The sequence below is a fragment of the Rhinolophus sinicus genome, chromosome 13, assembly GCF_057876585.1.
Source record: "Rhinolophus sinicus isolate RSI-liver-muscle chromosome 13, RSI-T2T, whole genome shotgun sequence".
In the NCBI taxonomy this organism is placed as follows: Eukaryota; Metazoa; Chordata; class Mammalia; order Chiroptera; family Rhinolophidae; genus Rhinolophus; species Rhinolophus sinicus.
In genome coordinates, this window is record NC_142513.1 from 56,599,469 (window position 1) to 56,613,785 (window position 14,317).

General features: G+C 43.2%; 1 protein-coding gene across 19 annotated transcripts in view; it reads left to right on the forward strand.

Annotated features, from left to right (window-relative positions):
• The window catches only part of AKAP13 (A-kinase anchoring protein 13), a 253,883-nt gene that overhangs the window by 157,920 nt on the left and 81,646 nt on the right, over positions 1–14,317 (forward strand). For 17 of the 19 annotated variants that reach the window (XM_074317388.2, XM_074317391.2, XM_074317390.2 and 14 more), the window contains one exon: positions 12,770–12,845. In XM_074317388.2, coding sequence (XP_074173489.2) covers positions 12,770–12,845 — 76 coding nt within the window. Of the gene's footprint in view, positions 1–3,420; positions 4,172–12,769; positions 12,846–14,317 lie in introns of those variants that run through there. The other 2 variants (XM_074317405.2, XM_019726710.3) reach the window with 1 other exon arrangement.

The following is a 14,317-nucleotide window of genomic DNA, read 5'->3' on the forward strand; positions in this document are numbered from 1 at the left end:
CTGTAAATAATTTTCTTCTTTTTCCTTTCAAATATTCAGATGCTCAAAAACATCTTTCTTATTTGAAGCATTCTGTTATTCTAAACAAACTGGAGTTGCTTGAATGGAAACTAATATTTTGTGTATATTCTAGTACATTTGGCTACCGACAAATGGGTAACTCTGGATGACTCATTATTTTTAAGTTAATGAAATCATAGATTAATGAAATTGGTATTTGTGGCAGACCTTTTCTCCCTTCTCATTTCATGTGAAAGTGGGGTGGCAAATATAATTATGCAAGAATATATACTACATGTTTTCTAAAAGAAGTTTTGAGAGAATTTCTTAATTCCTTTTTCTTCTCTGAATCTACCCACATCCTGTGAGCTATATGACAGATAATAAAGATTTCTTAGTCTCAGCGTGACAGTATCAGATCAATAAGGAATTTCAGGTATGTTCGAGTGGGCACCCCCTCTCATTTTTCAGTTTTGGAAACCTAGGTCCAGAGAGTCAAACTAATCATTCCAGGTTCTAATTATTCCGGAGAGATAATGGCACACCCAGGAATGGGAAGAACCCTTAATTTTCAGCTTACTACCTTACATTCCTGCAGAGACTAAGTTGGTCACTGGTGAGTCACTTAGCCAATGCCCAGTCACATGCTGCTCCTTTGTTGACTGGCCTTGGCTGTTCTGTTTGGGTCTTTATCACACCCACCAGGTGGTGCCTAATTCAGAACCTGCTAAAGAGGCAGGGTTCTGCCCCAGCAGGAACAAAAGTAGCCAAATAGAATCGACCTGTAAGAGTGTTAAATAATTTGGGTAAGGTGTTAGATCTTGTAATTAAATAAATCAAAAGAAAATTGAATTCACAAACAGAAATACTATAGTTACATTATAATGTGTGCAATATTTTTATACTTCACTTTTCTAGAATCATGAAGAGCATATGTTGGGCCTGTGTTATGAACAGATTAAAAAGCGCTGCTTGCTTCTTTTGGAGAATTTGGGACCCCTTGCTGCGGGCAGAGAGTAGATGGAGGACACACAGAGAATGGAGATTATAATTAATCTTGTAAAAACTATATTGTAAGAGGTTGTAAATAATGAACATATTTTATTTTTTTACTACAAGTTCCCAAAATTAAAGAAGAAATATTCTCCAAATGCAAAGTTGTAACTGTCAGGTCTAGTTTGGATGTAAAACGACTGGTCGCGGTGTTTCAGAATCCTACCAGAATAGCTGTTCAGTGGTGCCAGATGTTTTTGATAAAAGCTTGGAATCGTCACAGCAGCAGCAGAGGCAGGCACAGGACTGCAGATTTCTGTGTTCTGTTGAGGAGTGAGTGCTGAGCAGATCCAGAGGGGAAAACAAAACAGACTCTTGTTTTCCTCACCAGAGCATATGTTCCCTCCCTAGAACAGTTGTTTTCCAAGAAGGAACAGAATAAGTAAGGACAATTCCTAATCATTTTAATATGTTTATGTGTGCAGACAGAGTAAGTCTTCTAGATTCGCAGCCTGTAGCACAAAGCCAGCAGATAGTCAGAAATGAAAAGGTTAATCTGTGTGTCTCAAAACAGTAATCTGGGCCCTTTCAGATAATCATATTATTTTGGAACAGATTCTTCTCTAATTATATAAACTTCTTGAGGGCAGATACCTTGCTACTTATTTTGTTGGCCTTCAGCGCAAGGCACAAAATATCTCGTAAAATTCTGTACATTTATGTCAATAGTTAGGGGAGGTTTGGCGCAGAGAGGCTTATTGTGATTAAAGCATCTGATCCCTAGAGAGATGGCTGGGAACCTTGGAAGCAGGAAACATTTGATTCTAATTAAAACGGAAGGGAATACACCATATTGAGGACAGAGGGAAACAGGTTTGTATTCATATGGGGAGGAAGGAGGGTTCTAAATTATAGCTTGGTGAAAGTTCATCCAGAAAAGATAATAAGCTATCCATTTTTCGTACACTAAAGCCTCCAGGGTCTTTTCGATTTGTGCTTTCGACCACATAGTTTCAAAGTATTTGTAAGTTCCCAACCAGGTTCCCGTCCTTTTGGTGAGCCTGAGGAAGAATTTTATTTACAACGTCTTAATCTTTCTCTAATCATCTTGTTTTCTGCTGTTTCCCATCATCACTCTAATGAAAAGCACCCTCTTTTTCTTCTGTAAATGTTGGTAACATCACAGAGCCAAGGCTTGCTGGGAGCCTGCGGGGAAGGGGTGGGTGGGGAAGGGGCGGCCCCACCTTCATGAAACAGTGATGTGGGATCAAAGGCTTTGAGCGGGTTATAGCTGAGCTGTGGTGTTAACAGATAGATGAGGAAAATGCCTGCATTCTAGCGGGATTGGCTGCATTTCTCTCCTTTGAGCTGGTTGGCTATTTGAATGCCTGGCCTGAGGAACTCGTGACTCATCAGACCTTCTGTCCCCCTTTCAAAGCTCCTGAAAAACCTTATCACCAACTCTGTTTGCAATATTGACAGAAATTCGGGTATTAAATCCCCCCCCCAGCTTCCTTTCTGTGAGGGTATTTGTACCCCCTCTTTCACACTCTCCAGGTCCAGGCACTTGAGGAAATGTCAGCCGACTAATGCTCCCAGGAGAAAATCTTATTTTTTCCGTTCTGCACTCTTCCCCCCCCTTTTGCTTCCCTCAGTTCCTCCTCCTTCCCCTCCCAAATCGTTTGCAACCCAAGTGAGAGAATGTCTGAAGCGAGAGCATGAACCCTCGAATAGGTCTGGCCCCTGAGAATGTTCCAAAGGGTGGGGGCTTAAGAGGCCTCATATAGTAAAAAACAGGCAAATGAAGCAGCGGGGGCCATATGCAAGGCTCAGGTAACGTGCAGGCGTCCAGCCAGGTGACTGTTCTTACAGCTCCTTCTCTGTCCTAGACACACAGCCCTGAAATAGTTGGCTAACATTTTTCTCACGTGAAATCATTGGTTTGCGTTTGGTGGGGAGACGCACTGTGTGCCGGGGGCAGTTCCAGGTTCCGTCCTTGGTAGAGGAGATAAGTGCGTCCTGCTCGGTGTGGAGGGTGACATCCCTGTCCCTTTGTGACCACGCTGCCCTGACTTCAAAGCCCTCCTTGCATCTGGCATCGCCTGGCAGCCTTTTTCACAGAGGACGGTTGGAGGAGCAGGAGGAGGAGGAAGCGGGCTGGAAAAGGAGCCTGTTTTTCTCTCCTTCCTGAGGGTGAATCATGTTCCCACCACTGCAATTAGGTTTTCCAGCCTCCAAGGCTGTTGGTGAAGAACTGAAAGGGCAGGTCGTGACGTTCTGGAGAGTGAGGGAAAAAGGGTGGTGGTGGTGGGGGCTGGGTAGGGCAGGGCCAGCGCCCCAGGAGAAAGGGAGGGAGCAGAGCGGGAGGAGTGGCCTTTTTCTTTTCCGCCTTTGCTCTGCTGTCATTACATATTTTCAGTTTAAATCAGAACCAAGCTCAACTGCCTGGTGAGCAAGACACAGACTCCGAAAGTCCGAAAGCTCTTTAGCCAGAACTCCAAGCTTCTGCCTTTTTGTCCTGTCGAGGAAACATTGACTGTCCTAGCCTTTTTTTTTTCTTTTTAAAGCAAGAACCGAATTTAATGGGAGAATTTTTTCATCTCATCTCTTTGATATAGAGTTGTCTTCCCTTTTTTCTCTCTGTCTCTTCCACACTGGATTTTTATTGCCTGCTTTGGTTTTCTTCCCCACGTGCCTCGGCCATTATGCTCAGTCAGTTCATTCTTGATTTTTCCACTGGAGTTATCGCCAGTGATGGAAATGGTGTGTGGTTCTCTTTCCCTCAAGATTTGCATAAAGTATAGCATCAGGAGGCACTTATTGTTTATATTATGAATTATAAATTCATCAACCCGTTGCTCTGAACTTGTCAGAAAGTTCTCTGTCGGTTCAAGGCATTGGATCCTGCGTGGTTTCTTTTTTTAATTTATTGTGTGACCCTCTGAGGGTTTTGTATATAGAAGAGTCTGGAAGGCACAGGTCTCCTCCAGCTCACGGTGAGAAACTTGGAGCTCTGGACTCGAAGGAGTGCGCTGGTGCCCCAGGTTCAGAGCGGGCACGTCTGCTTTTTGTTGCATCTCTTCTGCCTTTGGACAACATGTATGAACGGCACAAGAGGCGCTACAGTCTGTGCGACATCTCCAAGGTGGACAGGGCAGTGGACGTGGTGTTGCTGAAGGTAAGGAGCCACGCTGGATGCACGTCCGAGCTCTCAGGCTCTCTTCTGAGTCCAGGCGCTGGGTCCCTGGCTGCCTGCCTGCCACGGGAGAGGGGCTGACAAGGGTGTTTGAGCAGTGTGGGGTGGGGGCCTGGTTGGTGGTTTTAAGGTTCTTAAAGGACTATGTGAACAGAAACAAGGGGACTTGAGAATCAGCATTGAGCCCCTTACTGTTGAAATGTCCTTTTGCTTGCTTTAAAATGCGTTCTTACGCTCAGGAGTAAAGCTCATGGTCTTGGGAATCTTGGAGGGAGAGATTCACCTCCGTAGTTTGTCTTTCCTGAAACGTCTCTGTCTGTCCTTCTGTCCCTGCCATCCCGTCCCCCTCCCTCAGCCCCGTCTATCTGGGTGTCTTTCTCTAAAGGTCTTTCTTTCTGCCTCTGTCTCTTTGTCTGTCTTTTGTCTGAGCCTTTTCTATTCTTTGTGCTATGTCTCACTCCCAACCCTTTAGGGAAAAGAAAAGATAGATACATTTATTTCCTTTGGAAGGTTCTCCAGTCAATCTATTCAGTAAAGTGGCAAAGTGGCCCTTTTGGCGTGGTTTGACTGCTTTTCAGGGCTGGCCTCAGACTCTGTTGATAGCTGTATTTGTTTGCTTTCTCAGCGTTGATGATGTTGGGTGTCTAAGGAGGGGGTGCGGAGACTCTGGAAAGCTAATTGCTCACAGAAGGCATCCTGGAATCTAAAATTAGTCAGGACTCCTCCAGCCATAAGATGGGAGTCTGGGAATGTTGGATGACTCAAGGAGTACTTTTTGGAAGTTTAGCAGTTTTCTGGCAAAAGCAGGGGAAATTGGAAGCCGACCAAGTGCTTCAGAGATGCCAAAACACCCTCGGTACCTGAACGTGTGAGAGTATGGAGCCGGAGGAGTCTAGGCCAAGTGGCAGTGGATTGCTCTGGTCCGGGAAATAGTGGGGTTGTTTTACTGGTTTGTCAGTCAGTGTGTGACTGAGACTCCCTAGTTCTCATTGGTCCATTGAGGCCATGAAATGGGCTCAGAAGCCTTGACATGGGAGCCAGTAAAACCCTGCGTTGGCCGAGGGGCTGGGAATGGATGGATGGATGGATGGATGGGAGTCGTGATTTGTGTGTGTGTGCCGGGGGGTTCCCCGTCCCTCCATCAGCGCGCTCAGGTTGGGGTTTCACCTGCCTGGCCCAGGCCCAGAGTACTTGGTAGCTTGGTATTTTGAATTGTTCCAAGATATTATGTATTTTAGTTTCTCTGAAATGTTATTTCCTCTGTGAAATCACAATGTTTTAAAATTTTTGCCCTTACATATTTGGGAGAGCCTAGTTTTTAGAACGTTTATATGCTTGACTCTTGATGATTTTTACATGTCTGGGGGAAAGGGGAAAGAAAAAGAGGGAAGGAGGATAGCCAATCTCAGCTCAGGTACCGTGAGGAGTACCATGTACTTAAAACATGATAAAACGTATAGCACTCGGCTCTGGCAGGACACAAAAGCCTTTATGCGTGGAGCTAAGTCAGCACGTTGGCCTCGTGATGCTGTTTTATAGTTTTAACAAAACACTTTCATGTACCTTATTCATTTGAGGCTTACGTCATATGAAGAGCTGGAGGGCTGTCATCAGCCCTGGTGAGGGGTGCGAGGGAATTGGTGACAAAGATGTGATTTTTCCCACAAGGCCACAGCTAAGAAAGGACAATTCGTTTTCTCTCAGATGCACTTGGCTTTGTGTTCTTTCTTTATACCTTGCTGCCTACTACGTAGTAAGAGATTTTCAGTAGAAAACACTTCACTCTTCAGGAAACAGGCATTGTTTTTAAACAAATGAGCACACGTTAGGAGCCCTGAAAACACCTTATTTCCACTATGAATGAGATAGGTAAGGCTGGCGGTAATTTCTTTGCTTTGGAGATAGAAAAGAAGGTGACATCCTTGAGAGCCACCTGTTAAATCAGCATTAATGACCTTTCGATGCCAGGCACGGTGTTAAGTCCAAGGCCCACACAGGCTTTACATCCTCACCCTCTTCCTGCTTCAGGACAGGCAAGGAGTAGAGAAAGAACGACGCGCTGAAGTAGTTGGACAGAACTAAGCAGCGCACTGTGTAGGAAGTAGTAACAGGAAGACCTGTCTTAGATAGGTCTTTCTGAGGTCCTGACAGTTTTCAAATTGATCTCCAGGGGATGAAAATATGCCCGCTCTACCCAAGGGAAGGTATTCTAGAAAGAAGGAGCAGCCCGTACTAGGCCCTGAGGTAGGAAAGAACTGACGGAGCCGTTATGACAGAACCATCCTGAGCAAGCCGGGAGTGACCTGAGAAGAAGGCTGGAGGCACAAGTGGGATCCAGAAAAGCAGGGCCTTGACAGCTGAGGGGAGGAGCTTGCTTTGTCTGGATCCGTTGCTTCTCAGTTTATGTTTATACAGTATCATTCTGGCCGTGTGGGAATCAATTAGGCTGCCATTGCGGTAGCTCAAGCATGGTAAGGTGGTTTTGTGGTCTGAAGGGGGAAAAGTGGATGCATATGAGATACAGGCATTGAATTTTGACATTCCTAGTCCCATGTATGGAAAAACGTTTTGAGTAGTCAGGAAGTTTCCCAAGGTCTCGCAGCGCATGTGTAATAGGTCGCAGGGTGCAACCCCACATCTGATTGCTTTCAAAGGCCGTGTTTTTTTTTTGCCATCTTAGACCTCCTATTTGACTCGACCTACTGCATCTGTGTATCAATTTTTATTTATCTATACGTACATTTTTTTCTATCTTAGACTTTTCATACTGGAAGAATTCTTAGACGTTATCTCGGTCACTTCTTTCCTGCGCAGGAATTCCTTCTGTAACCCTTTGGACAGGTGCACAATCTCTTATAGTTTCAGTTTGTCAAACAATTTGTTACCCATTTTCCACATAGTTCTTTTTTAAAAATCATTCAGAAGTGTTCTCCAGTTATCTTCCATTGTGAATGTCAGTATCCGTAATCATTGTTTCTAAGAAATGGTATCCGCTGTACGTACCACTTCAGTCCCCCAGTGACCATGTGTATGTTCTCAGTCCACTTATCTGTGGAAGTTTGCTTTTTTATGCTAAGGAGTTTGTAATTTTTCTTCCGTTCAACTAAATATATCTAAGCACTCAGAACAGTGTCCCTAATTCATATTAAATGACTATGAATTTAATATTCAAGTGTTTGTTAATTGAATGCATTGGTAAGTATGGATTCCTAAGCATCGTGGTCCTGCATTGATGTACTGGACTCAGAGATAAAGTACGATAGTAATCGCACAATTTAGATGTTTGGGCCTGTCAGTTTGGTGTTCCACATTTAAAACCCCAGTCCTTCCACTGGCACCCGATTAATCTACCGTAGATGAGCTGCAAGCTTCCCATCCTGTGTTATGGACCCACTCTTCTGCTGGCTTCTGTTGCATTCTGATCTGTCCCCTTTGTCAGGTCTCTAGTTCGTTTTGTGATGGTTCTGCATCGAGGCCTTAAGATTCCCTAAGGCTGCAGACATTGGCCTTTACCTTCAGATCAGCTCTTGCTTCCCGTCATCAACCCCCAACATCCCCCCGTCTTACCTCCTTTCTGAATTTTTTTCTAAATACTGACATGCATTGATAGTGTACCTTGTCAGCCACCCATGCGTCCCCCAACCCAGTGCACACACATATTCCTCTGCCTCACTGTGTGACAGTCCCTGGGTTGCCCTCTTCTGATGCACGTGTGACTTCTGGCTCTCATGATAAGTGGTTGCTACCTATGAATCACATGCCCAAAATGAGATACGGAAGAATTTGAATCATTAGCAGAGGCCCTTTAGTATCAATGTGCCTGTTTTTCTCAGCACTATTCAGAAAGCCAGCACCGAACTCCCAAGTGAATGACTGAGGGGAGGTTTCCCCTAACACATCAGTAGCCAACACATGATAAGCATTCCTGAGACCGTTCTTAGCACAAGAGGACAGCAAGTATCAGAAATGGACTGTAAAACTCGCAGACCAAAAAGGGGGGGTCAGAATCTAGTGTTAACTGCTGATTTAAAGTGATGTTAGTCTAAGAGCCATTTCTGTTTTACGAATTTTATGATTTTGGGTTACCTGGAAAAATAGTGCCTGTTCATAGTACATGATTTCTCATGTTATTGATGATTGATCGTGAACATATTTTGTAGCGCGTACTTCAGAGTGTCCGACGGATGGTTAAAAGGTTTGCACCCGTGTTTTGTGTGCACTGGCTGAGATGACTTCAGAGGAGAACCGTCTCCTCCATCCATGAGCTTTGAGCAGACTACCAGCCTCTTCAAAAGGAGTCGTTTGTCTGTAACTACAGTGTTATTTTCCAGAAAAACATACATGCTTTCAAAGTGTGCTTGCTTTGAGAGACTTCTACATTGTAGCAAACAAAAGATGTAAAAGGAGGTGAAGGGTGTAAGACAGCTCCACATATCTGCTCAGTTACAATCTGATTCCCTGAAAGGACTTTGGCTCAAGTGTTGGCTCCCATGTCCGGATGGTGGGGTTTTGCTTCCTTTTGTTCTGCTCTGGAACTCGGGCTGGATCTCCTGAGACAGTTGCCGAGGAAGTAAATAACGGCAGCGGCTGGGAAGCCTGGGTGTAACCATGAGCTGTATTATTAGGATGTTCAGATATAAACAGTAGCAGAAACACTGCCAAAAACAAAAGGCAGCTCCATCTCCACTGAAAATATGTACCACTCTATTTTCAGACTGATGGGAACATGGCGTGGGTGTGATTTAGGTAATGACAAGGGGTCCCAGGCCTCGGGGCAGGAATGAAAAATAACTTGGGGGTGGGGTTTGGGGGTGGGGGGTGGGTCTGGCATTTCTTCTGAAGTAACGTCTGTTGTCCCGTGTTCCATATGCACTAAGTCACCACCGGCAGGAGCTGTCTGTGATCTCGTCAGGGACATACTCTGAAGACGAGACTAACTTGGTTATTAGCTAAAGAACCATGAATGCGGTCGGAGCCAGGAAGTGTGTTTTGGTCATTGATCCTTCCAAAAGATATGGATATTGAATGGCAAGGTCTCTGTTTTCTTCATTTCCAGCTACGTCACAAAATTTCTGAATCATCTTGAACTCTCCCCTCCCCTGGCCAGCCAGTCACTTGCCGGTCCTGTATTTGGCGAGTAGCTCAAAGGTCCCATCTGGGCAAAATCTGAACAGAGGCTTATCAGCGCCATCTTCGTTTTTCCCGTAAAACTCAAATTATCAGCAGCCTCAGCACTGTTGTTTCTTCCTAGTCTGTCTCCTGATCCGAAGTTGGTGATCAGAATCTTTTGCGAAGCCTAGTCTCAGAGCTGGCTAAGAAGAGTATTGATGGTACAAAGAACTAGTTTATCATTTATTATTAAAAAGCTCAGTCTTACAGGTCACCTTTTCGGAAAGAGACTAACATGGCAACAGATGTGTTGCCATGTGTTACTCACAGCCTGGCAAGCACTCTGGAAATGTTTGAAATGAACCACATAGTGGGTCCTTTAATTAAGTTGTCTCTCATTAGTGAGAAAGAAACAGCGGAATTGTAGAATAGAGCTGAGACTAGGACACATTAGTTTATCTGTCACATCAGTGATTCTGAAATGGCACAAGAACGGGGAGAATGCTTTGTAATCCATGTGTATCTGTTGTGCAGCTGACTTACAGGGTCTGCACAGTAGTTTTCACACATGAATGTGCTGTGCGCGCTGCTGCCATCACTGTGTGCAGGATGTGGTTGAAAATGCTGATGCGTGTTTCGACGTTCTTCCCACCCTCAGTGCCCATGGAGTTTGCCTCTGGGTAATGGCACTGACCACGTCTGGTATCATCTGGCCCCGATTACCAGCTCTGCCTCTGACTATGAGTTGCCCAACTACTTTTCGCTAAACAAACTTGCTTATTTCTAACTGCTGTACACATTTTTTATTGATAAAATATGCACAACATAAAATCGACCACATTTAGGTGTACAGTGGAGCGACATGAAGTATATTCTCAGTGTTGTGCCATCACCACCACCATCCATCTCTAGAAGGTTTTCGTCTTTGCAGACAAGCTCTGTACCCATTAAACACTAACTCCCCGTTTCCCCACCCTAGTGCCTGGCAGCCACCATTCTGTTTTTCGTCCCTATGAATTTGACTCGTCTAGGTACCTTGTGTCATTAGAATCAGACAGGCTCTGTCCTTTTGTGTCCTTTGGTTTATTTCACTCAGCATAATGTCTTCAAGGTCCATCCATGTTGTAGCGTGTGTCAGAATTTCCTTTTTAAGGCTGACTAATAGTCTGTTATTTGTATACAGAACGTTTTGTTTATTCGTTCACCTGTAGATGGACATTAGGGTTGTTTCCAACTTTCGTCTGTTGTGAGTAATGCGGCTGTGAATGTAGTCTGTTCAAGTCCCTGCTTTCGATTCTCTTTGGTACATACCCAGAAGCGGGATTGCTGGATCATACATGGTAATTCTGTTTACTTTTTGGAGGAGCCACCACAGTGTTTTCTACAGTGGCTGCACCATTTTACATTCCCACCAGCAAAACACAAAGGTTCCCGTTTGTCCACATGCTTACCAATGCTCGTTATTTTCTGTTTTGGTTTGTTTGTTTAGTAATAGCCATCCTAATGGGTTGATTGTGGTATCTCGTTGTGGTTTTGATTTATTTATATTTCCCTGAAACACACTCACTTTTATGCTGTGTGTTTGTAAGAACCATAAAGCATGAGTTCTCCAAGCTACTCCATCTGCAAATGTGTGTTACAGCACATGAATGCTGCCTTCAGGATGTCTTCTCTCTGTTTTCTGCCCTGGCCCGCTTGCACACGCTGTTCACCCATTACTCAAGAACAAATGAAGTTTGTCCCGGACTTGCTCTCTGATTCCATGACTGTTGAAACATTTGAAAGATGTCTTGACACCCCAAACTCATCAAAGTCAAATAGAATGCATCATCATCTTCTTCCCCTCTGGATTTCCTACATCTCTTAAGTTGTGGGTCTTTGACCCGTCTTTCTGTCTTCTTTCTGTGGATGCTGCTCTTTCCCAGGTTACTGATCTGCTGCTCTGTGCTCCAAAGGACATGTCGCTAGTGCAGGTACCCACTGCCTCCACCGGCCCAGTCCAGGCTCCTCCTAACCTGGCTTTGTGTCCTGGGTGCCCCAGGCTGCCTTCCTCCCTGCTATCCCCTTGTATCTAGACACTTCTTCTCGAGTTATTTTCCTACTGTATTACTGATCTTTTCACTCCCTTGCATATATAGTGGGGGTGGGGGTGTCGTCCATCCTTGGTAGAGAATAAAGCATAGATTCATTGTAGCCATATCTCCCATTATTCTTTCTTCAGCTTATATTTCTGAACACCTTTGGGCTTTTTATGCTCCTCAAAAACATGTATGCAAAATTTCTCTAATCTGGGTTATAATGATGTGCAGTAAAGTTGTTCCTAATATTCCTTTGTTATCTTCTCAGTGTCTGTAGGATCTGTAATGATGTCCCTCTTTAATTTCTGATACTGGTAATTTGTAACTTTTCTTTTGTTCTTGGTTAGTCTAGCTAGAGTTTTACTGATATCATTGATCTTTTCAAGGAACCAGCTTTGGGTTTTATTGATTTTATTGTTTCTCTTTTTTCTATTTTGTTGATTTCTGCTGTCTGATTTTTGTTGTTTTGTGTTCTTGGGTTGTTTTTTTTTTCATTTTATCATTCTATTTGCTGTGAGTTAATAAGCTTTCTCGTTTCTTAAGGTGGTAGCTTAGTTCATTGATTTGAGACCTTTTCTAATGAAATCGACATGTAATATAAATTTTGCTCAAAGAACTGTTTTAGCTGTATCTCACAAATTTTTATATGTGGTATTTTTATTTTTAAATAGTTTTAAAAATATTTCCTAATATTTAATACCTAATGTTTCCTTAAGATTTCATCTTTGATTCATGGAATCTTTTTAGAAGGTTTTTTTTTTTTTCTTTTTTAAATATTTGGGGTTTTGCTTTTTTTCCCCCCAATATCTTGTTGGTTTTGGTTTCTAAACTTACTACTGTTTTAATCAAAGAGCATACTATGTATGATTTTAATCCTCAAGTTTGAGACTTGTTTTATGCCAGAGAATATGGTCTGTTTTTCATGTCCATGCAAAACGAATGTGTTTTCTGCTATTATTGGGTGAAGTGTGTCCATTAGATCCCATTGGTTGATAATGTTCTTCCAGTTTTCTACATCTGTACTGACTTTGTGTCTACTTGTTTTACGTTTTTGAGAGAAGGCTGTTGAAATCTCTGGTGGTTATTATTTTTTTTTAAATTACATCATTTAAAATTTAATGAAAACATAATGAATTTATTAATTTAATAAAAATTGCTTTTATATGCCTACCTTTTATTGACACTCTCTGTAGAGCGTTAATTGAGTATCCATTGCCTTGATTGTATTGTGAAAAGGTTTTCTTTCTTTAAAATAATTTTACTCACTTTACAGTAAACTTTTAAAGAAACAGCTAGGACTGCTGGTACAATACAGCAGGTACATTTGCAGCAGCTGTAAAATTGTGCCACGTTACTCCATTGTCTGAAACTCAGTTTGTGTCTTTTCCTTCAGATAAACCGAGAAAGCTGGTGTACAATAGAGCCGTGCCCTGATGCCGCTTCTCTCTTGGCTCCCACCCAGAGCCCAGGTAAGCAGGACTTTCCAACTTCCAGGTTCCTTGCCGACCTACATCCAGAATGTTCATTTTCTAGAGCCGCAATCTCACTTTAATAAGAGATCGTTCGATTTGGAGGTCTGTCCTTCCTTAGCATGTTACACAGTCAGTCAGAGGAAGGGGTATATGTGGTTTGAGTTTGTAAGCGTTTAGCAGTGAGTACGTGTCATCACCTAAATTTTACTTTATTAGGTCGGTGCAAAAGTAATTGCGGTTTAAAAGCTTTAAAAAAAATAAAATTTGCAAAAACCGCAATTACTTTTGCACCAACTTAATAGTAGGAAGTCTTTGCATAGGGCTTTATGATTTATTAATTCATCTGTGACAGCATCTGTGCAGATGTATACATATGATACAGTTTTCTTAACCTGATAAAACTATAAATATATATTATTTATATATATATTACTCACCTGTGGCTCTCAGTTCTGGCTGTGCATTGAAAGTGCTTCTGCAGCGTTAAGAGAAACTGATGCTTGGGTCTTATCCCAGAGATTCTAATTTAATTGGGCTGGGGTGTGGCCCTGGCATCAGACTTTAAAACGTCCTTTGGCGGGGTGGCCGCTTAGCTCAGTTGGTTAGAGCGTGGTACTGATAACACCAAGGTTGCCAGTTCGCTCCTCGCGTGGGCCAAGAAAAGTCCTTTGGTCTCTCTCCTGTACACAAGAATAGGAACCAGAAAGTTTTCAAGGATTGTCAGGGTTCGAGTCTTTCCTTAAGCATCCATGAGGTCTTAGTAACAACAGATGAGGGCAAAACGCTCTGAAGACCTTGCTTGGTAGTAACGTAGCACGTGGCTTGTGGTTCGTTCGGAGACCCAGCTGCTCACCGAGGTTTAGCCCCTAATTCAGTAGGACGAAGGTATGTTCCCTAATGTCTGCATGCTCTGTTGTCTCCCATTTCTAAAGCATTACTAGGTTTCCTCACTGGGGGGTGTTGTCCAAATGACAGGGTAAGTGGAGTCCTTGGTGCTTGTTCCTGAAGCTTCCATGGGAACACTGGCGATTTACATTCTGGGCTCTTGAGTCCACTTTACCCAACAAAACTTCTGTCTACATTCCCAAATTTTACTGATCTGCTTTAAAAATTACTGAGTCCTCATTTACTGGCCTTTCTGGAAACACACTGTAGGGGTGGATGCCCTGAGGTTTTAAATTTAAAGGCGAATTTCCTCTGTCTCCAACCCTCTGACTTCACTCCAAAGGAAGTGTTGGAAACAAATGTGGGAATTGTTTTCCTCTAGTTTTGTCTCCCACGGAGGAAGTGGTTATAGGATATTAATTAATTAATACACTATAGTTCTGTTGAAGGTCTCCGCATTTTATAAGACTGACCCTGTTCACAGGCTTAGCTGACACTTCCCCCGTCCGGCCCCCTAGAATCTTCTACTTAAAAGTATGTACTTAACTATGTTTTGTTTGGTTCCTGAAGCTGTTTGGGGCTTT